At 35.1% G+C, this 23,867-nt stretch overlaps 1 protein-coding gene across 12 annotated transcripts in view; it reads right to left on the bottom strand.

Moving 5' to 3' along the window:
* DMD (dystrophin) overlaps window positions 1-23,867 on the bottom strand; it is a gene marked incomplete at its 3' end in the record, with an annotated part of 1,131,161 nt that overhangs the window by 371,684 nt on the left and 735,610 nt on the right. For all 12 annotated transcript variants that reach the window (XM_079310888.1, XM_079310881.1, XM_079310887.1 and 9 more), the window contains 2 exons: window positions 11,923-12,098; window positions 2-149 (listed from right to left, as the gene is read on the bottom strand). In XM_079310888.1, coding sequence (XP_079167014.1) covers window positions 2-149; window positions 11,923-12,098 — 324 coding nt within the window. The remainder of the gene's footprint in view (window position 1; window positions 150-11,922; window positions 12,099-23,867) is intronic.

Consider the following 23,867-nt stretch of genomic DNA (forward strand, 5'->3'; position numbering starts at 1 on the left):
CCTTTACTTTGCTCAGGCAGTCTCTCAACTGGTCTTCATTCCCTTGCTCAAGGGGAATACAAATAACACTTTCTGATTCCTCTAACCATAAAATCAACTTGTTCAAATCCTCTTGAAATTCTGATAAAGTATTCTTTTCTTCCTCTATCCTGCAATAAAAAGTAAAATTAATGTTTCTATAAATTTATTTTTATATTGAAGTGCTTATCCATACTGAAGGATGACAGATAACTAATTCTTAGAATTTATACTAATTATTTATATAAGTGGGCCACAGATTTATTCATATCAAAAATATCAGACAAACATCAACACCTTTTTAACATGCTATTAAATGTATTTTAAAAGAGAAGATCAAGGCATAATTTACAACACCACTAAATTCAACTTCAAAATTACATGTGGCAAGTAGCAAACAAGCACACCAGAAATAAAAGAGCTAAATTTCTAACTAAAATTCTGTTTGAAGTAACAGTAGGGAAGCCCAGTGTTAACAACTAAGAATTCTAGCATCAATTGTTACCAAACTGAACCTGTAAAAACTGACATGGACTCACTTGGACATATTAAACAACAAGATATTTCAGTAACTGTGCCATATAGTTGGGTGTTGAGATTCACCAAAAGTAGGTAAAGTTCAGTTGAGTAGTAGGAATAAGATGGATTTCACAACACCTAACTTTAGATGTCTACTCTTCATTTGTCTCCATCTACAACTAATCTGCTCATTTTCACTATGGCTATATAAATGTACTGATATGTGAACTTTTGTGCAAAAGCTTCTGAAGTTATCAAGAGATGCAGGCAAAAAAATTCAAGGGTAGCAGGGAAAAGCATTGGTAGAATGTGAGTGCTTGGGATTAACATTTGGAGTGAGTCCTTCTAAAGGAGAAAAATTATGTTTTATATAAAATACTTGTAATTTATCCACCAAATTTATCCACACACTGAGAATTACCTCTAGGAAAGCTGAAAGATTAAATACTTATCACAGTTAAACAATGTAAATCAGATCCTCCAAGGTAGGATAGATTTTTATTATGCCAATTTCTTCCCATACATAACTGGCTCATGTAGTATTGGGATATTCACACTCACACAAAAGCCTGAAGGAATTCATCCCTTCTGATGAGGCACAACTGGCCCAACTACGCTGGTAGGACAGGCAGCTGTCCTGTTTTAGAAAGTGTCACAAGCAATCACAAATACAGAAACTGCCCTCAGAGTCATTTCTGGAGCCTTGCACCAGAGGACTTTGCATGACCCACAGTGTTGAACTGTCCCCTCCCCAGGGGAAGTACCTGGGCATTCCCACCTGAACATGAATATATGGAACTTTATGTTATGCAGGCTTCCCTCACCCCCAAGACTGAGATCACTGCTTTGATCAATGGGCATTGAAATCACAACAATCTAATCTTGTCACCTTGTTCTACTGATAGGCATTCCTTCTTCACTATCTACTCTTATTCTTTCTTTTTCTTCATTTTCCTTATACATTTTCTTAATTGATATCTTTACACTTCTATATTGTTTCATTTCTATAGATAATAACCAAAATGGCTACAAACCTTCTTCCAATTGCAATCAAATAGTTCTAAAATAAACCTGCCATGTACACATAGATAATTGGTCATTGTCATTTCACTCTAACCTGCCCGAAGTGATCTACTACTAACAAGAACCTCAATTCCCTGCCTTCAGGAGTGGGTTGTAACAATCTCCAATCTAAACCTCCCTTGGCCCAACCCCAACTCATTCTCTTTTGTCCTATGCTTTGTCTCTGGGGGAAGGGACCAAGCCCTCATCCCACAACAACCTTACTTCAGGGAGTTGTAGGGAGTGATAAGGTCTCCCCTAAGTCTCCTTTACTAGAGAGAAAATATATTTTTAACACATAAAAATGTTATTCATAACTACACTTAGAGCATGAAAATTCTGGTTTTAATTTATATATAAATTGAAATGTTTGGCAAATTTATGCTGCTTTGAACAGGATCTCAATATAGTTCTAGGTCAAGTTCCTAGATCTAGAATTAATTCTAAATCAGCAGATTTGTTTTTCTTCCATAAAACAGTATATCTTAATATTTACTAGAGATATGAGCCAAACACTGTTCTTTTTTCTTTTTTTTTTTTTTTTTTTTTTTTTAAGCTCAGAAACAAGTTACTCTGCATTATCTGCCTACAGATTAAACAAACATAAGCCACTGGTGCCAAATTGTTCTTCAGAGGAAAAAGTAAAACATAATATTTACAGTGTAAACAATAAAATACTACAAATCTATTTATACATCTATATAAACTATGAGTATACTCATATATACACACATATTCATATTTATACAAACAAATACATGAAAAAAATGAACACCATAAATAGCAAAGTAATTAAGAGCCTTAATTTCTTGATTTTTTTTCTTGAATTTTCTAATGGAATCATGCATTAATATTTTCATGAACTGCCATTTGCCCAGGGTTTCTGGAAATGCAACTGATATCAACAAAAAAAAAAAAAAAAAAAAAGTGCTGATGCTCCTAGATATAGGAGTATTCCTTGTACTAATGTATCTATTTATTACAACTCTGGATCTCTTATGGAGTACTGTTATGCAGATAGAATTCTTTCTAAAACACACAGATTTACAATTTGGTTGCACAAGTCACGAAAAAAAGAACCAACGTCATAGCATCACACTTATTACACTGTTCTTCACTGAGAAGTGTTCATGTTCATGACTTGAGAGGTCATATGCTCTTCTCAAGCCAAAATAGGTCATCTAAAACCAGCTAATCAAAACATTTGTTTCTGTGAAAATGAGTCAGATGTTAATCTATGCTGAGATCCATAGCACTGCAACTACAAAAATGAAGAAAAACTAAATTGCAATCCTGAAAGAAGAAGCACAACTTCAAATCTTTCTGAGGCAGTATCCCTCCCTGCTCCAGTTATGGAAATTTGGGAATCAGGCATCCAGTGTTACACCATAAACCACATAATAAAACCTTTGTCTCTCAACCTGACCAGGTACTCCAGAACTTAAGCCCTCAGCAACAGGTTCCATTTTTCTGGTTTCCTCTCCCTTCTACTAATTTGTGAAGTGCATAGCTCAGAGGAGGCATTATGTGATGGTACCCTGAGGATAAACCTGAGAAAGATCCAAGTTTAAATACGTTAATTCTGGCACAGAAAAGGCATAGCATTCAACGCAATACACCCAAGAGCAAAATTATTGAGCAGCATAGTATTTTGAATGAGAAATCAAAAAGATTTCTCCAGAAGAGAGAGCAATTGGCAAGATTCCTTTATCATCTTAAGTACACTGTCAGTTTTATCACCCTTATAAATTGACCTGCAACTCTTACAATGTTTTAAGTTTTCCTAGTAATTTTCATACTTTGATGACTGATGTAAATGCTGATCAGTAGGATAAGGATGTTTTTAACCTAAGACTTTACAGGAATTCTTTCAGAGATGTTTTAGACGTGTATATATATGTATATACACACACACACACACACACACATACACATATTTCATATGTGTGTGTTTCTGTGTGTGCATGCACAGAAGTGTTTCAGAAATCAGAAAAAAAAATCCATAGTCCTACTTCTTTTTTTCTAATCAGGAATAACATGCAGTAAAGGAATTTAAAGGTTCATTGCAATCAACAGGACATGCAGATGCACCTTGTAATTTACTTTACCATCTCTTCTTGACCTGCTAGAACTTCTATTATAAATAATATCCTTCAAGACAAGTGTTATGCAAGACACTAAAACAAAGTGCTCTGTGTTAGCTGAACTGGTAAATTGAATTAAAAGTTTTAACTCAATGACTGATTACACATTTTGAACAAACTGATTTCTATCAACATAATTACCTTTGAAACAACAGATACATGTAATTTCTAGGTGTTTAAATTCATGGTGGCAATTAAAAATTAACAGTTAGTTATTACTTAGGGAGTATGGGCTTTCAAATCCAAGCCTAAACCAGGAGTAAAGAACATGAGCCACAGACAACTCAGATATGGAGAGAGCAAGGGAAAGCAGTGGGAGTGTGACTTGCTGAAGAGGCAGGTGAGAGCAGCTGGCCCTATGGAGCCAAGCAGATCTATCTTCTGCACAGGTCTTCAAGCTGTTATATACTACTGCCTTATCCTTAAAAACCAACCTAAGTTTGCAAAAAAGCTTTTAAGCTCCTTCTCTGTTGGCAAAAGGTTTATTTCATTAACCCTAAAATATACTCATTTTGACTGATGGAAAATTCTCAAACTATAGCAGAGAAACAGAATTTCACATTTTGTCTTCTACATAACTGCAATTCTTATGTACATCACTTTGTATTTTCCATAGTAAAACTTAGCAGATTTCTGTTTGTATTTCTAAATTCATAAGATCCCTTCATCAACTACTCTGAGTGCATATCTTTTTATAGGAATCTTACACACATTATACTTTTGAAAGCAAATTAATCTATATTCATCTTTTAATACTAAGTAGTAAATTATTATTTTTCCTAATTGCATTTTCAATATATGATAATTCATAGATTAGGGATTAGATTTCCTACCATTATTAAACTGAATCAATAACAAATTCTTGGTAGTCCACAAAAGACCATGGAAAGATTTTTTTTTTTTCTCAAACCATCATTAATTTAGTTATATTTCCTAGCTACTACATAAACATTCATGGCCTATATCAATAAACTTATATTTTCATGTGCAGTGTTGAGAAACCACAGGAAATATATATTGCAGCTCAAGTATTTTCTCCATGGTCAACAATGTAATAGCAACCCGTAAATAATTAGTGAAACGCATCAGATGTTTAGAATTTGCAACTGCACACAAATGATGCTGGATTTATTTGGGAAGTGTCAGCTATAGAAATAAAATATACAGCCACAGGAGTAGGACAGATCTGCACTTGTGACTCATATTGCCATCTGGAAGTCTAATAATATTTTGGTGCCTTTTCACTTTTTAACATTCAGTTGTCGATTCTGCATTTATTGTATTTCTAAGATTAGGAATTAATGTGTTCAGTAGCTTCTACTAAGAATATAAGAGACCACCAAAATAGTAACAAAAAATTAGAGACAATATTTACCGAAAAACAATTATTTTTCATTCTTTCTCTAAAGAATGGATAAATATGCTTTATTAGGGTAACAAACTTTAAATAAGTGAAATTAGAACAGCACATAAACTTTAGAAAATTTACTTAGATGTAAATGCTAAACAGTAAAAAGTTTAGCTAAACTATTTGGAAACACAATAGAAATTTATACCAGTAATTCTTTTCTAGTGATTCATTGTAAGAAATCTAAACAGTCAAAAAAAAAAAAAATCAGAAAAATTCAATATGTAGCTAATTATGTGCTGGGGGAAAAAAATATATTTATTGACATAACTGTCATAAAATCTCTTCATCTTAAACCAGTTTTTAAACTGCAACTTGAAGCTAATCACAGCCTTCAATATGCTGAGTGTTCAAGTAAAGGAAAACAATCATTTGCAGCTACTGTGTTATGGAAGAAAAAGAATACCTGAGTAAATATATTCTATGAAAAATATTAAAAAGTATATTTATAACAATTAATTTTTATTTAGAATGGAAAGCTTGTATTTTTGTATTCAGGAAAGTACTTGGAAGTATTCTGGTAAACAGCCTTTGTTCTGTCATTCTTTCCATAATTACTTCAAATTCGCTTGGGTAGAGATCTGAACAGGCAGTCTGCAGGTTCAAACTCATTAAAAGTGTAAATGTATTTGCAGCTAAAATAATGAAAAATTCTCTGCCATTCAACTGAACCCAATTTTAACAAATGTCAGATCGTGATGAATAACAAACCCCAAACCGATTGCTTCTGAAACATTGAAGGAATCTATTTCCTGAGCATCTGTTTTCAGAAACCACACAAGAAATTTTTAGCAAAAGTGAAAAATAAAAAGACCAACCAGCACTACTGTTACAAGTCTCTCAAGAGCCTCATTTATGAGCCATCCCTTTCTCAAGCTCCTATTTGAGATGTTGCTTCTCCTCCTATTCCCTTGGCTTTCCCTGCCTGGCCCACACATTGCAGAAACATTGCAGAAACAGCAGCACCAAGCTGCAGCCACAGCCCTGGGGCTTGCTGCACTCTGTGGCCCTAAGGGCAGGCCACCACGTCCCTAAATCATCCAAAACTCAGATGTCTCAGTGGCATGTCTCAGAGCAGACACAGCATGATGTGGCCTGATGTGTCTCAGGGGATAAAAAGGCAGAGCAAACTTCTGTTTGGTGAAATTTAGAAGATTCAGTATTCAAAATGATTGCTGGAGTATGAAGAGGGAGACACCGACACTTTCCCCTCTTTTTTATGAGTTTAGCAGCACCTATTCCGAGAGCCTTTGTGACTTCCTGTCAAGGAAGCCTTCTCCAAAGTCTCTGTTTCAGAGTAATGCTGTACTAGAGAACAAATTCCAACTTTTCCAAAACATGTATTTTGTAAAAAGTTAACAAAAACTCAATTAAATTCCCAATTTGTTAACTACCAGTGTATCAGACTTTCAATCAAGTTCCACTTCATTCAACTGTCTGGTCTATTTCAAAGTTTTCAGTAAGATAAAATGACTAGATGTTCTAAAATTACACTCTCATCTAATTCTTAGCTGGATGGATTGGACTGTAAGATACAGAAATTTTAAACGCTGAATTCAAACCTTCTACAGCTTTGAAACTCTTAGATAAAGGCAAGTAGAAGATAACATCCCACACAAACATAACTCAAGCTTAACCTCTTGATCCTGAGTACCAAAGAAAGGAAATTCAAAGTCAATTTTAAGTCTGTGCTTTGCCTGGGATCAGCATTTGACCTTTAAAAACTGAAAACCAGCTCCTTTTTAGTGAGGAGCAGTACAGGTTCCTCAAAGTGTTTTGAGATTTAGCTTGTTTTCTTGTCTGTTTTTAATTAAATTGACCTTTGGCGGTCCAAATAATTCTTATTCATTAAAACTGCCAGTCTATCACTGAGATTAATATTAGCACTTAGTGATCCTATGATCAGTTTCAATAATTTATGGAATATCATGATTTTGATCTGGTTTACAATTCTTATTATTCAGGTATTTTAATATTTATTCCAAATTATTTATGAAAACTGAACATAGTGAAACTCTTCAAATTATATCCTAAATCTTCCCTTTTCAGGTCAATTTGAAAAGATGGGGTTCATGGTGGTTATAGGAAATATTTTTAATTTACAGGATCTTTATCAATGCAGTCATAGTATTATAAATAAATAGCAGACCATTTAACCATACAACCTCAGGAAAACTGACAAAGCAATTTTGGAGAATTTATCCTCCCCTCCCCAAAATATATTTTTACATGAAAAATGTCCAGGTGTTTCAGAAAAGCCCAGCAGGGAGCCATCAGCCTTGGGAACAGGAGATGGTGGTTAAGGGGAACACTGAAGACTGGCCATTTTCTTTATTCCATTCACCTCATACTCTCTCAGGATCCACAGATATTAGGTCAAGAATTCTATAGGGCTGAGACATCATATTTTCCTCCATACTCTTCTGTGGCCAGCACATCTCAAGACATTCAGAAACCATAATGTAAATCTTCAATCCATTTTACCATCTCTTACATTTCCAACAAGTGATCTTCCCTTCTAGTACTGAGGAATTAGGTCATTAGCATTGTTCCACTTTCAGTTTACCCATCAGTTCAACTTTGTAAACCTCAGTCATATCCCTTCTGAGATTTCTCTCCAGGTTGAAGAACCCTTCTTAGTCTCTCCTCACAGTGCAGCCACTTCAAACCTTGGCTCATTTTATCTGTCTTCCCCCGTGAGTATTTTCTGTGTGCCCTTAATATCCTTTGACATGCACAGAGATCTGCACACAGTAACCAGCAGAGTATGCCACAATGTTTGACATTCCCATTTTTTGTTGTTTTTATTATCCTTACTGATGAAGTCTAAATTATGATGGCTTTTTCTTTTGCTGCCACCCCATCTTGTGCCTGTAAACTCTGTCAGCAATAAGGTCAGGATTGCTTTCTGGAGTTGGAACAAGCTCAGCATCATTTAAGTATGGGATAGTTTATTTTCCTGAAATATTCCTTGCCTCACATTTGTCTCTGATCAAGATCATCTGCCACTTGTTGCCCATCTGCTCAGTTTTGGAGTTGCCACCATCAACTCAGCCTTTGACTACCTGAGGCATAATGTCATTGGCATTCTTGGAAATGTCACCATACACCTCATGTCTCCAACAAATTTCTCGCACTCATGCACATTCTAAAAATATCTAAAAATGTATCACTTTCTGTTACTCATTTAATTGCTTCCCACCTCCCCTCAGCCCCTACTGATCTTAATTCAGCTTCAAAAATATGTCTAGAATGGACTGTCAGTGCCCCACATAAAACTTCAATGGTTCATGTAAAACTGTGCAAAATCTATTCCTTTCATTTGGGTAAGCAAATAGCAAAAACAGAGCTTACAATATATAAAGTTTCCTTGCCAAATAATGCTTAGCAGCATTACACTCAAATCTGAAATCACTAACAGATTTCATTTCTGGAATCCATTCAATTGCTAATTTCTTGCCACTTTATCTTGAGATCTGCTGAGCAAAAAAAAATTAATAGTAAACAAAATTTCAGTTGATCACTACTCTGAGCTACTGAGAATTAACTTCAAAGCAGAGCATAATGTATTAACTACAAAGAATAAAAATTGAAACATATTAAAAGTTTAGAGTCAGTTTTATTTTCTGATTTGCAGAAGGTTCTAAATGTTGATATCTATTTTATTTTTTACATTATTATATGAAAATGCATTATAACAGTCTGCTCTTCCTTCAGTAGCACCCTAGTTCAGTATGGTTTTAAAATGTATTTCTATTTTCTCTTTCTCAAAATTGACTTTAAAAAATCTTAGAATCTCCTCCATAATAATAATATTCTTTTAACTATGAAAATTTAATTTTTAGGAAACATAGACAGAAATAAAAGGACTATTGCAACTTATGTGAGTCAAAATATAAGCATTCTGACTTTGCAGGTGCTTTTTTTTTTATTAGTCTATTAAAGCTATTCTGAAAAAGAGAAATCAAAATATATTAATTGACCCATATTTATTGTAATTTATATTTACTGATATACTTAAATTTGACCAACACATGCATTAGGCAATGCCATGACTGTATCAGCTCTTTGAACTGTAAGTAGAGGTCACTTCCTTCAACTTTTGTTTGTCTCATGCTTTGATCTTAAGGATAAATTAAAGCACTTTGGATGACATGGGTTCAAGTATTAAAAAGAGAGAATCTGACTGTACTCAAAACCAAATTAGGACAAATAATGGAAAAGATGTCAAAGCATAAGATTTATGCAAATTTCATGACACCATGGCTATATAAAGACTGTGCAGCTGATAAGCCTATTGTGTTTTCATGCCCAGGTTCATCAATAATTGAGATCTACTCAGAATACCTCACTTCCTCCTGTCAACTAGGTGTCTTTCCTTTGAAAATCCCCTCTAGAAAAGCAAAATGATGAAAAAAACAAAATAAAACAAAACAAAACACCACATGTGGTGGCAGAAGCTAGGGTAGGTTGTGTTTCCATGACCTGGAAGCACAAAGCATTCCCTGGCTCTGGCACAGCCAAGAAGACTGGGAGGTGAATAGAAGCATCCTGATGCACCTGTTTCACTAAAGCACACCATGAACATTTATAATAGTTTAACACAATGCTATCTGTATTCATCCTGGTGATTGTGTGCTATTATTCACACAAAGTTCACTAACTGAGGTCTCTGCAATAATTTTCCCCTAAATTACACAAGCTGTCATTCCAGAGGAAAACAAACCAATCAGTCAACATACTAAACAGAACAAAAGGAGGAATCCATGTGCAAGTGTTTATTTAAGAACCTTCATCTAGGGAACATAACTGGATTATTCCCACTTAAGAAATCCTAGGCTTCCTTAAAATGTAGAATGTGTCAAGGAATTCTATGTAATATTCTAACACTGCATTGAGCCAAAAGAAAATTCAGTTAGACATTTCTACTGATAAATGAAGGGATGAGCAAAAACAATCTTAACCAGAACAGGAATATATTTTATGTCCTCAGACAAAGCTCAACCACCAATCTCTTTCTTCTGTGTTGCCAAAGCAGATTACAGGGTTGTTAAAATGAAGTGTTATTGTTTTGTAAGTGTTTTCACTTACATAACAAGTAAATGCTTGGAAACACAGATGGGTTTCCAATGTATAAAAGAGCAGCTTTTTATGTGACAAATAAAGGCCAAGGACTCCCTTGTGTAACAAATAACAATGCTATCAACACCTGGAAATACAGCAGAAAGAATTATTGAAAACATCCCTGAAGCTTCTGACAGCTGCAGATTACTTGTTGCATCTCCTTTTAACACAATCATTTAGGCTGGAAAAGACCTTCAGGATCATTGAGTCCAACCCTTAACCCAGCACTGCCACCCCTAAACTATGTCCCTAAGTGACACATCTACATGTCTTTTAAATACCACTGGGAAACCTTATAGCACTTTTCAGTACCTAAAGGAGAGCTACAAGAAAGTGACTTTTCTCAAGGGCATGTTCCATAGGACAAGGGAGAATTACTTTAAGATAAAAGAGTGTTTAGTTAGATATTAAGAAGAAATTATTTGCTTCTGAATTGTGAGGCACTGATGCAAGTTGTCCAGAGATACTGTGGAGTTCAAACCACTGGAAGTTTTCAAAGCCAGGTTGGATGAGGCTCTGAGAAATCTGATCTAGTAGAAGGTTCACTGTCTATGCCAGCAGGGTTGGAGCTCAATGAACTTTAAAGTTCCCTTCCAACCTTAACCATTTTATGATTCTATGGTGACTCAACTGCTTCCTTGGGCAGCCTCTTCCAAGGACTGACCATATGTTCCAGGTGAAATTTAATAATGATTAGAGTCAGTAGTAACCCCTCAGGACACCCCTTATGATGCTAATAGACATTTTCACAGCTATTTTTGCCCCCATGGCTCTGAAAAAATAGTGATACTGACATCAGAAGTTGATACTGACATCAGAAGTAAAAAAAACCAAACAAACGCACACTACCAGTTCTTCCAATACATCCCCAGCACTCATTAATGTATCTCTATAAGGAATATGCTGGGATTTAACAAAAACATGCATGAAGAAAGCTCTACCAGTATTTTCTACTATCTTTTAAATCAGAATGGTGTATCCACTTAGGCCTAGCATCTAACAAAAGCTATCTTAACAGCAACATTTTTTTTTACATTGGAAATTCTCTTTTTAAAGGTACAAAACTATTTTTGTATTATTTGTAACTCAAACACTTAAGCTTTCTGAGCTGAGAAAAACATTCTCTATGAGAAAAACAAATTGATCTAAAAATGATCATAAATAATATTAAATTGCTAAATCCATTTTTTGATCCAGCCTATGAAATATAGATGTTAATGGCATTGATTTTGATAGATGAATTATATTAAGATTACCTGTATAAATCAACCAAGGTATTATTAGTATTACAGAGATGTGCTTGAATGATACACAATCAAACAGAAAGATTATAAACCAGTTGTAAATTCTGTACTGTTCTACTTTAAAATTGAACAGTTATGTATGCTTGTTTTTTTTTAAGCATTGGGAGTTAAAATATAAAAATATGGAGTCTGAAGGGAGTGGTAGGCACTGACCAGAATAGGTAGGAAAGAATTAAACATATTATAGTCAATGAACAATTTATAGGATCTAAAATTTAATTACTGACAATTCCTTTTCTACTTGGAAACTCTAGATGTTGAGACCACCTTTGAAATTTCAAGACAAAACCAAATCTAAAATAATTAAAATAATTTCACAATATTTTTACCCTCGTTAACCTACCTCTTTTTTTTCTCTACCAACTGTCTGCAGATCTCCTTCCACCGGTTATTCAAACTTTCCAGTTGTTCTTTCAGCACCTTGGCGTCTGCCGTTGATGACTGCTCAATAATCTCTTCACCAGTTGCATTCAATGTTTTGACAACAGCTTGCTGCTTCCCAATGCCATCCTGAAGATCCTGCAAAATACCCAACACATCCACGTCTTCGTAAAGAAGTTAAGCATGAAAAAAATGCTTCATCACATACTGGCCAGATGGAAAAGGGTGAAAATTTTTGCTCTCCTCTGAATTCCAAATGAAAAATACAAGATGAGTAGACATAAAGACATCTCATCATTTGGAACAAGAACCTTCCAGTACATCCCTGCAGCCTTTTATCCTCTCCTGTATTGCTGTCTATTGGAAAGCATTACAGTAATATTCTGCACATTAATTAATAAGTAAAAAACTTGTGAACAAATGTACTTCTACATACCCAAAGGTATATAGTACATTTAGAGCCTACAAAGCATTGCAAGATTTCAGCTACAAAATGTGTGAAGTTCTTATTAGCTACAAACTCAAATAAGCAATGTCAGGAAAACAGAGACTGTGAAAATTTTGATTCTATTAAAGAACATATTTTTCTCCAATTTTAAGAAGCCTAATAATTCATGTATTTTTGTTTGGTTTTGATTGATTGTTTGGGTTTTGGTTTTGCTTGGGGTTTTTTTGGGGGGGGAGGGAGGTTGATTTTGCTGTTGTTGCAGTTGGTTTTTAGGTTTGCTTTGGAGTTTGTTGTTTGTTGGTTGGTTCAGTTCCTTTTTTTTTTTTTTTTTAAGCAGGACTTGGGGGAGCTACACTTCTAAGAAAAACTATTGCAGGTTTTCTATTTATACACAGAATTAAAACCTACCGAAAGATAAGCAATATGGGCCATGTTCAAGTTTTAATAAATACATTGGGATACATTTTTCTAATTTTTTTATGATAAAATATTTTTTCCTGCAATATTCCTGTAACTACCTTTTCTCATGTTAAAAATAACACCACAATTATGAATCTGTAGCTTGGATTGTAACACTGTATGCCTGTTGAAGCAAGTTCATATTTATAAATAATCAATTCTTTCATATTTTTAGTCATCAGTAGAGCATGTGTATTTTTCTCTTGAATTCCCCAGAATCACAAGCAAAAAAGAGTAAAATAGTTTTCAACACTTTACTGCTAAAATAAGCAGGAACTAACATCAACAATCTACACTGTGGTATTCAGACTTGTGACAGATTTTCACAACCTCGAAGTCTGTCTGAATCCTATCTACATACAAAGGCTTTCGAGTAAAATGCTGAATCTAGTTTTTCTGGATGAAACCAAATACTTCAGTATATCATACTCCAGAACAAAATCACATGTCTGCTTTCTCTTTCTAAATGCATAGCATAAATTGTAATGCATGTCAGTAAACCTGTATATCAACATTAAATAAAATTTGTCCATGAAACAGTTAAAACTGGCAGGATACAACTTTCCAGGAGTGTGAAAGATGAACACAACTACTCCTTTTGCTTTTTTTAATATATATCTTTGTTCATGAGGCTATGATTGAAGTTTACAAACTGAACCATTTTGGAAGTTTACTTGTTCTAACATAATCAGACTCAGTTGCCAGCTACTAATTCATTAAGATGCATTGAGTCAGTTGAATGCTCTGTCTCAGCTTTTGCACAAATTTTTCAGGAACAGCTTGAACACACCATCATCAGAGGCACAGGGGTACATGTCAGCAGGTCACTGTGGTGTTTACCCACAGTCCTGGACAAGGATTGTAGCTGGAGCAGAGGTTTGCACCATTGAGATTTAGCTTATTTTTACTATACTTCCTGTTTGGTTTGCTTACAGTTTATTTTTTAGGTTGCCACAGGACGCATACACACCCCCCCTCCCCAAATTATTACTTTCTTAGATTCCTCTCCGTAAAAACTATTCTGCTCATCTTTGTCTTGTTGGTTTTGGGGTTTTTTTTTGTTTGTTTGGTTCGGTTTGTTTTTTTGTTTTGTTTTGTTTGTTTTTTGGGGGTTTTTTTGGGGATTTTTTGTTTGTTTTGGTTGGTTTTGGGTTTTTTTTCCAAATTATTTTAAAGCCCCAGGGTTTCAGAATAAGAAGTAATTGTGATGAGCATAACATGGCAGTAATCTGCATCCCATTTTATTATGTTTTGGTATTATGTTTTTGTTATGTTTTGGTAGGATGAGAAATGTTTTTCTGTAGGATCCTGGCAAGCTACATGACAGTCAAGTCATGTTCCCTCAAGAATCCTGCTGCCCCACACACATTCTCTGCCTGTGGAATGTGTGAGGTTTTTAAGATACCTTTGCAGCAGAAACTGCAAGATTTTCTAAGACCCAGGACACACACATAAAAGCCTCTTACTTTGAGGCATAAGATTTTATTTCCTTTCTGTGATGCACATTAATACAACAATACTTGGCCCAGCTTTTGGCTATTATTGTCAGGTACGTGATTTCACTATTAGAAATAAATAGCAGCCATGGCTAGGTCATTTATATAAATGCAAATATCATCTACTCTTGCAAGTCTGAATTGGTCTTTCCACTACACACTTTTCTTTTGGTAATGCCCAGCTTAAAATGATTACCTAGTTTTAGCACATATTCACTGTATTTCACATTGATTTTAGCACTAGAACCTTTACATTGTGCAATAGGGAGTATTACATGGGTAAATCATAACAATGTATAGTTTGAGAAAAAATATATTAGAGTAAGTGGCTTATTTCCAGCCAGGCACTTGAGATCTTTGTGCTACTGCATGCATCTGTGTGAAGTTAAGATCCATACCACTTACTGAAAAAATAACTCAGAACAAAGCTTCTACTTATATGCAGAGGCCCATTCATTTGGAATAGGAGATCAAAGCAAGGAGAACAAAGAAAGGAAATTCTACTTCTGGAACTCTAGAGGTTTCAGAAGCAAAATTTGTAGAAATTACTTGTTATCTACTTATACTTAGCATCCACTTTTCTAAATGACAGAAACAACAACTTGTCAGTAAAGTGCTATAAAGTGAAATGCTAAGTAAAAGCTCATTCAGATTCTCTGAGCCTTTTTCCTGTGCTCAAAGCAACTTAAATTAGGTTTTCTCCCTCCCCCAGCATACACAAACAAGCAACTACTACATGATTTCCACACTTATTTCAACTGACACAGAGTTAAACAAAGGAATTTTCTCATTTATCCAGTGTCATATTGTGTAATAGGCCTTACTTACAAAGTAAAAGAGAAAATAGCTCAATGGCAGGGGTGGTCTTAGAACTTAAGGTCCCTTAAGATGGAATGAGAACCTTGCATTGTATGTGTAGGAAGAAGTGTGAACTTCCACTAGAAAATGAGAGAAGCCTTCTAGCCATCTGCATTTCAGATCACCATAAAGAACTCAATCTGCGATGATTTTTTCCCAAGTACTCTAAGCATTTAACACTTTTCATGTAATTAAACAGAAACACGTGCTGATGAAGTTTGCCTGGATTCCACAACCCATGAAAAAGATTTTTGTTGGTAATGGATACTGCACAAAGCACATCCTCCCATGAAGACATTAACATATTTTTTAAAGCATTTTTTTATTACGAAGACAAAAGGTTTTTTAACCTGTTGTACTCAAAGCCACATTTTCATACGTTCACCCCAGAGTTATTACCACAAAAATGCTTTTCACAACTTATATGAGTATTTAAAGCTTGCCAGCAGCTATAGTTTCCCACTAACATCCCCCTCCACTGTTTCCACCCACCTGCCTGAGGGTAAAGTGCTGGGATCCTGCACAACCTTGCCTCTCATGGCTTCATGGTTTATGGCTCTCCAGAGGGAATATTGACTGTGAGTGTTTCAGGCACCTTCACTCCAACTTCCACCTCTTCATATAGAAATGACAAAGCAAAGGGCACACTGCCCTTTGGATTCCCAGCTTACTCAGGAGCCACTGGAGATACTTACACTTGCTGTTATATGGTTTCTAATCATTTTATGAACAGAGTGAGCCAACAAATTTAATTAAAGTTATTTTTTTATGCTTCTCTGGAAATATTCAAGGTCAGGTTGGACAGGGCTCTGAGTGACCTGCTCTAGTGGAAGCTATCTCTGCTCATTGCAGGTACATTGGGCTAGATGATCCTTAAAGGTCCTTTCCAACCAAACTGCTCTATGATTCTATATTCTATATACTTTTATGCTTTATTTGTTTTAAACATGGTGCATTTTTATCTACTGAGAGAAGAAGAAGCTGTTAGAATACCCATGACTTTAATTTTTCTTTCTTGTGATTCCCAAGTATAAGAAGGAAATGGCCAACCATTAAATTAAGGTTTAAATAATCTCTCAGATTAAAAATTTCAGAAAGAGTATATTAAAGGACTTCTACCTCTCATACAGAGGGTTTTACACTTCGATAATTATTTCAACTAATTAAAGATAATAACATAAAACTGCCAAAGCATTCTTATGATGCATCTTTGATTAAGCCACTTTTCTTTTATTTTCCAAGATTTAAGTAAAATGAAGAATTATACATGTTTTTCCAGAAAATTTTCAAGTGGAATGGAAAAAAAAAAAAAAAAAAAGGAAGAAAATTTGGATTAGCACAGGGGAAAATATTCACCAAAGTCAAAAGAGCTGTCTCTGCAATAGCAGGGGAACTTGCCCACAGTCAGCCTGAGAACTCTGGTCTCGTTCACTACTGGTATTAATTTTAGTTTTTATTTGCACTTTCTAGAAACAACGGCCTAATGACAACCAAGAACTGCTGCTTTATGACATATATTGAATCCAACATAAGGAAAAAAAGAAGTGAGGAAAAAAAGGAAAAAAGTGGAAAGATAAATTCACAAAGGAGTTAACTTGACACTTGCAGCATTACTTCTAATGTCCCCCAAGTGCATGAAGAACACTGTTTCATTTGTACCTTCAAACATTCACAGGTTTCTGCATCAATATTATCATATTGCAATCAAGCTTGTAAAGCTGTTCTTAAGGCAATTATTAAGCAAATCACAGATGCTTGTGGCTAACTAGTTGAAATTGTTCACCATCATGCTTTAGGAAATACTTTCCAAATAAATTGTGTGATGTTTTCCTAAGAAAATTAAAGGTCTGTGAGACCCTAAATCTACAGGCATTCCTAGTACCAGCTTGGCAAGAGCTTTCAGTTTATGTCCCAAATATGAGATAGGAATCTTCCAAAAAGGAGAGAGAACAAGAATATGAATCATGGCATGGTTTCAACTGGAAGTGACCTTAAAGATGAACTCGTTCCAACCCCTTGCCATGGGTAGTGACACCCTGCCCTAGACCAGATTGCTCAAAGCCCCATCCAACCTGGCCTTGAAATCTTCCAGGGGTGGAGAATGCACAGCTTCTCTGAGCATCCTGTTCCAGTGCCTTGCCACCCTCACAGTATAGAATTTCTCTCAAATATCCAATTTCAACCTGCTCTCAGTTTGAAGCCAGCCTCCCATGTCCTGTCACCACATGTTGTTGGAAAAAAATTCCTCTCTTGTGAGTTCCCTTAAGGTACTGAAAGGCCACAGTAAGGTCACTCTGGAGCCTTCTTTTCTCCAGGCAGAACAAGAAAGGCTGAGGGAATACCTAACAGTGAAATAAATCTGTCTTCCCTCTCATCTAATTTCCTTCTCATGCTGCTTTTCCTGTTATTATTTTCATTTGAATTTTCTAGGGATTTTATTGTTGCAATTTTATTTCTTCCTCTATTTTTTTTTTTAACCCTCTGCTTATCAGTCCTGTGGTTTGCTGTCCCCTAACTACAGCCAAAGATGGTGGATTTAGATTAACTAAAAAATGCTTTACAGGGGATCTTAGAGCTAATCCTATTCACAAGCTTGCTGCAAATCACTGCAGAGAAATACTTTGTTTTGCAAGTTGCCATCCTTACACTTTTGGACTTCTACCAATGTAAGTTTGCTTTCAAAGTTATACAACTCCTTTTCTTTTAATATTCTTTTCACAAGACATATATTTTTAAGAAACTGGATAATTCAAGGAGTCAAAGGAACTTTCTCCAAGACATGGACAACAAGTGTATGCTTTGAAGTCAGGTTTTTGAAAGCACCCACAATGATGCTCAGATTAATGACATCTAAGAGTTACACTGCACACATTTCTAGACAGCTGTGCACAAGAAATTTGAAGACACTTTGATGTATCAAAGTCCAGTAAAGAACAGTTTAGGATATCTAGAGGTGCCTCTACTTCATGTGGGCCAGGCTGATGCTTTGTGAATCATCTTGTAGCACATGCATTTCAAAAGCAGCGAGGTATCTCTATTGATTCAGGGTATTTTACCTAAATTAAAAAAATGAATGTGAACAATATGCTCACCAAAATGGTTTGTAACTGATATTTGATTCCCTTCTTGAAGCCCTTTCTTTTTTGTTTAGACTGCTATCCATAGTCTTAACTTGCCATGAATAAATAAAACTAACAAAACTCTCATATTTTGGTAAATCCCATCCCATAACACAGCATTTTATCAACTGCATAACAAATATGTAAATATAAAAAGGGTCTTAGTTTAAGACAATTTAATGGGCAGAGACGCTGAAATAAAGTTACCTTCTCTTTGTTTTCAGCCTCTACTGCATAAACAGTATATCAATATAAAAAGTTATGGAGCTTTGGGTTTTTAGGATTTTTTAACTTAAGCATTGGTAGTTTTTTGATCTTTTTTAATGGATGCTTGTTAACTGCTCAAGATCTATATTGTGAGAGTATTCTACACATTTGCTTAATCAACCATCACCAATATTATGAAGAGTTAAGTACAGTTTTTGCTGGTTTTCCCCAAGAAACTAGATTTAAACATTTTTGTAGACAAAGAGAAGTAACTTGTATAGCAGATTAAAGGATCTGCCAAGTAATTTCAAACATATCATCACATTTCTAATTGCCACTTTTTATCCTGATGCCTTTCACAATGCTCAGGACAATTGACTAAATGGATAACAATTTTAAATAAATCCTTTTAAACTTTGATTTTTTTTTCCCTTATATTGCAAATTAAAGATTCATCAGAAGACTTATCCTTGTACATAAGGTACCTGAATGGCACAAATTTGCTTTATTTGTTATTTCTCAGTTACCTTGACCATATATCTCCTTCTGCAACCTCATTTCCACATGTCATTGACAGAAATAGCATTTTACAGATAAACTTAATCAGAAACTATTCTATGAGCAATCTTGGGAATACTTTGCTCTTTTCATTGTGGTAGACAAATGTACTTAACAATAATTTATTGTTATGGAAAAGCCCTGCAGCAACATGAAGAAATACCACAAACTAGCTAATTTCTGTCAGGAAAATTGATGGCCACAAAGTGTTTTAAGAGAAAAATAATATATTGCCTCTTCTTCATGCAGTATAAGGTACAGATTCAAAAGGCACTTAAAGGTACTATTCTCCACTTTAAGAAAACTATAGTCCTAAATTCAAATTTATGTTCTAATCTTCAGTCATTTACATAAATTTCTCCTCTGCTTTAAATTACATAAAACCATAAGGTTGGCATAAGAGTGTCTACTCAGATGCAACAATATAAATCAGAGAACTGTGAAAACATCTGGTGGAAAACTATCCCCAAAACAATTTGCTAGCATTTGGTTACCAGAATGAATTTACCCATTAAGAGTATGTACCTCTGTTCAATATTCTATTAGAAATAAGGAAGAAATTAATTTTCTAGGCAGTTAAACCCCAGTGATTTAATCTGGAGACACATTACTAGCACTTTGCTAGGATTAAAACAATCAACAAAGGGTATATGATGTTTCCTAACTCTTTCACAACGAGCAACTATAAAATCTTTGTTGCTTGGTGTGCATTATGTTGGTTATTATGTTATTATTATTATTATGAATTATGGAAATTCAGGACAACTGATGAAGACAGAAGAGGTGAAAAACAGTGAAAAAAGTCAGTGTTTGCATGGTGAACACAATAATTTTAAGCAAAGTGTTTTCTTCTTAGCAGAAGTTATAGGAATTATAATGGGTTGAATATTACTATCAACTCTGTTCAAGAACAGCATTTGAAAGAGGTGACAGTAGGCTCTGGGCAGATTCTCCTATAAAGCAGACCTGGGTTTCTGTTGCCAGTATTACTGGTTTTGTGTATCAGCTGTACATGAGAAACCAAAGGAAAATTGCTGCAGACCTGTTTTCCAAATATACAATAAATACTATAAAATTAAAAGGAGATTTGATTCCCACTTTGAAAAAAAATATAAATATGATTATTTGTGGCTTAATCCACATTTTATACAAAAAGCTTATAAAGCATAAAAAAAATTTTGCTTGATTTGGTATGCAAATTGCTTTGTTGGAGAGCCTCCGGAAACTACTATTCCATCCTGCTCTCTGTATTATTTTTTTTTTCTCTATTTTGGTGCTTTTTAGTTAGAAAGACATGAAGGCAAGTATGTATTTTATACTATCCATGACTGATAGTATAGACAAAGAAAGTTGGATACAATGCTACCTCACAATTATATATTTTAACCAAATAAATGAAGATATACAAATTCTTATATTCTGCCAAAAGCTTCTAAATCAGCAAGAGTCACAGATTTATTTGCAATTTTTAATCTCTTCCAGACTTTATCCCTTGACCATGCCACTTGTCTCTCAAAAGGGAGAAATCCATCCTTTAGAAGACAAGTCATAAAAGTGGAAATTTCATTATTTTACCTAAAAAAATTCTTTAGCTTGTGCTGCTGGCATTTAAAAAGCAATAGTCTACTATGTTTCAATGGCTTAGTAACTTCACACCTCAGACTGCCACAGTAATTTCATATTCTTGCCTCTGCTACCTGTGCTGTTATCAAATATAATTCCAAACTCATCTCCAGTTAATCTCCAAGATGGACTCGCTGCTGGCCAAGGCTGAGCCATCACTGGGAGAACCTCTGGGATAATTTGGTTAAAAAGGGGAATGGAATCCTGTGCAATTGAGGTGAGAGAGAGAGGAGTGAGTCCTGCAGATACCAAGGTCAGTGCACAAGGAGGAGCAGGAGGTGCTCCAGGTCCCAGAGCTGAGATTCCCCTGCAGCCTTTGGTGCAGTCCAAGGCAGCCGTGCCCCTGCAGCCCATGGAGGATCTCAGAGCAGGGGGATGCCCAAAAAGCTCTGTGGCCTGGTGGGAAGTCTGTGCTGGAGCAGGGTCCTGCCAGGACCAGTGGCCCCATGGATAGAGGAGCCCATGCTGGAGCAGATTGGCTGGCAGCACCTGTCTCCATGCTGGAGCAACCTGTTCCCAAACTGCACACTGTGGGAATGACCCCATCCTGGGGCAGAGAAAGAGTGTGAGAAGTCCTCCCTCTGAGGAGGAAGGAGCAGCAGAGAAAACATGTGATGCACTAATTAGAGCTCCAATTCCCCATCCACTTCTATCTCTGGAGGTGGAGGTCTAGAGAGCTCAGGAGTACAGAGAAGCCTAGGAAGGAAGGAGGAGTGAAGGGAAGGTGTTTTAAGATTTGGGTTTGCTTCTCATTTAATTGGTGATGAATATAATGATTTCCTCAAGCTGAGTCTGTTTTGCTCATGATGGCAACTGGTTAGTGACCTCTCCCTGTACTCATCTTGAGCCATGAGCTTTCATTATATTTTCTTGCCCCCTGTCCACCTGAGGAGGGGAGTGACAGAGTAGCTTTGGTGGCCAGCTAGTGTCCAGCCAGGGACAAACCACAAAAACATTCTGTAGTTTGGAAGCATTGAAAAAAAAAATATATTACTGGTTCAGGTGGGAGTTGACCGTGGCAATTCAATAATCTTAAAAACTACTTAGATAAACAGTATTGTCTTCAAATTCAGATACTTAGATACTTTGCAGTCATACTAAATCCTTGTGGTTTTATAAAGATATTCACCAGATTAATAATAATCAGAAAAAATAAAAAAAAAAGAGAACATCATTTTCACATTTTTTTCCAGTGAGATGTAATTGTAAAATGAGCCATGTTCCTTTAAATTCATACTTCTTGTCTCTTTCTAATGTGATGTAAAATTGTGGTAAAAGCCATTTCAGTATTGAACTGTGAAGTGCATGACCAGAGGTCTATTTTGTGTTTCTAGCCCAAATTACACAGTTGCTTCTTGTTAATATATTAATTCAATTTAATTTTAGAACCGATTTAGAAATACTGCAGGGAGAAAAAGAGACTTTTTTTTTCCTGCAAAAACTACATCTATTGCATGCTAACTGTAATGCTTCAGGTTAAATACATAACATTCAACTCTGAGTCCAAAAACATACACTCTGATTTTGCAGCACATGCCACTGAATGCCACTGTAATATATTAATTTCCATAGTGATGTAGCATCAAAATGTGAAAACAATACTCAGCCAAACAACTTTTTAATTTATCTCTGCACAGAATAGAATATGGCCTAATTTGATACCACATTTCTTTTGCAGTTTCTGATATTTGCAATATTTTGATATCTTCCCTGCTCTGAAAAGCTATAATGGAGCAGTGTCAACAATAAGAAAAATTGTGTCCTCTATCTTCAATTCTTTCCATCTATCACAAAGCGAACTACTCATATAATAGGTCCCAGTATATTAAAAATAACAACATGGCCTAGTTTCTTCAAACATAACCTAGTCTTTAGTTTTCAAGGACATCAGTAATACTGATGGATTTATCCTAATATCACAACATTTTTAGCTAAATAAGTGATTTTAATTAGGCTCAATATGAATTCAGTTCTTAATTATTTGTGCCATATTTAAATCAATTTATTTTGCTTTTTTAAAATAAAAAACAGACTGTTTTAACACCTTTATGATTTCAGATTTCCCTGATTCTTACAGAACTATCCAGACCCTTCCATAACCCAAATTAACCCTTGCATAACCCAAGTTACTTCATATATACCTTCTGTGCATTAAAAACTAGAAAACTTCAGTTTGCTTTCCTATGGAATCTATAACTGTAAAGTGCTCTCTCTATTCATTAGCTCTGCAGCACTGGAATAAACACGTGTCTCAGTATCTTGTTTTCCTTTCAGACATTATATTTAAGCTGTACATATTACCTCTTTCTTTTGAAATTTTGAATTTTTTTTTTGTCACTGCTTCCAGGTATGGAAAAAACCCAACCCATTACATGAAAGTAGCAAGCTATACATATTGACTCTCTAGTATATCTAGTCATTTATAGTCACTCTTTAAGCTACTGCAGTTATCTTCCCCTTGAAGTATCTGAATAATATACAAATATATTTGTATAAAATATATATTCCATTAATTTCTCTGTTGGAATTTTTATCCATATCTTGTACACTTTATTTTAAAACAAATTAAAATTGTACTCTTTTTTTTCCAATTAGAAAATCCTCAATTGTTCTTCTTCATTAATATTTAAAATATAAATTTTTGACATATGCAAGAAACATTTTTTGATACATTTTATTCTGTGAAAACTAAAAAAAATTAGTCACATATCAGACAAAAATAGAAGAAACTACTACTAATATCATTATGCTGGCTTGTAAGAAAATAATGGCAAAAAGATTTGGACTAGTAGTCAGTGTGCATTGATGGCTGCAACTGTTGAAAGTTATAAAGCAATAAATGTATCTTAAGAAATATGAAGCCTACAAAAGTGGCTTCCCAGTTTTGGATTACTGTGGTAGGCAAGAGGATGAATCAGTTTAGGCTTGCAATTTCTTCTGTACAGGAGCTCCAAGTGCAAAGCAAGTAAAACATTATTAGGTACCACGGACAGCTCCACTTAACCATTCACCTGTTCTACAACATTGCATTATGGCCTTGCAACACAGCAAGAGGAACAAACCATGGGTATTGGCTCAATGAGATAAGGGAGACAAGCTAAAATATTGCCTGAGATTTCATTAGGTTAAAATCAGAACA

The sequence above is a fragment of the Erithacus rubecula genome (assembly GCF_903797595.1).
Source record: "Erithacus rubecula genome assembly, chromosome: 1".
Classification (NCBI taxonomy): domain Eukaryota; kingdom Metazoa; phylum Chordata; class Aves; order Passeriformes; family Muscicapidae; genus Erithacus; species Erithacus rubecula.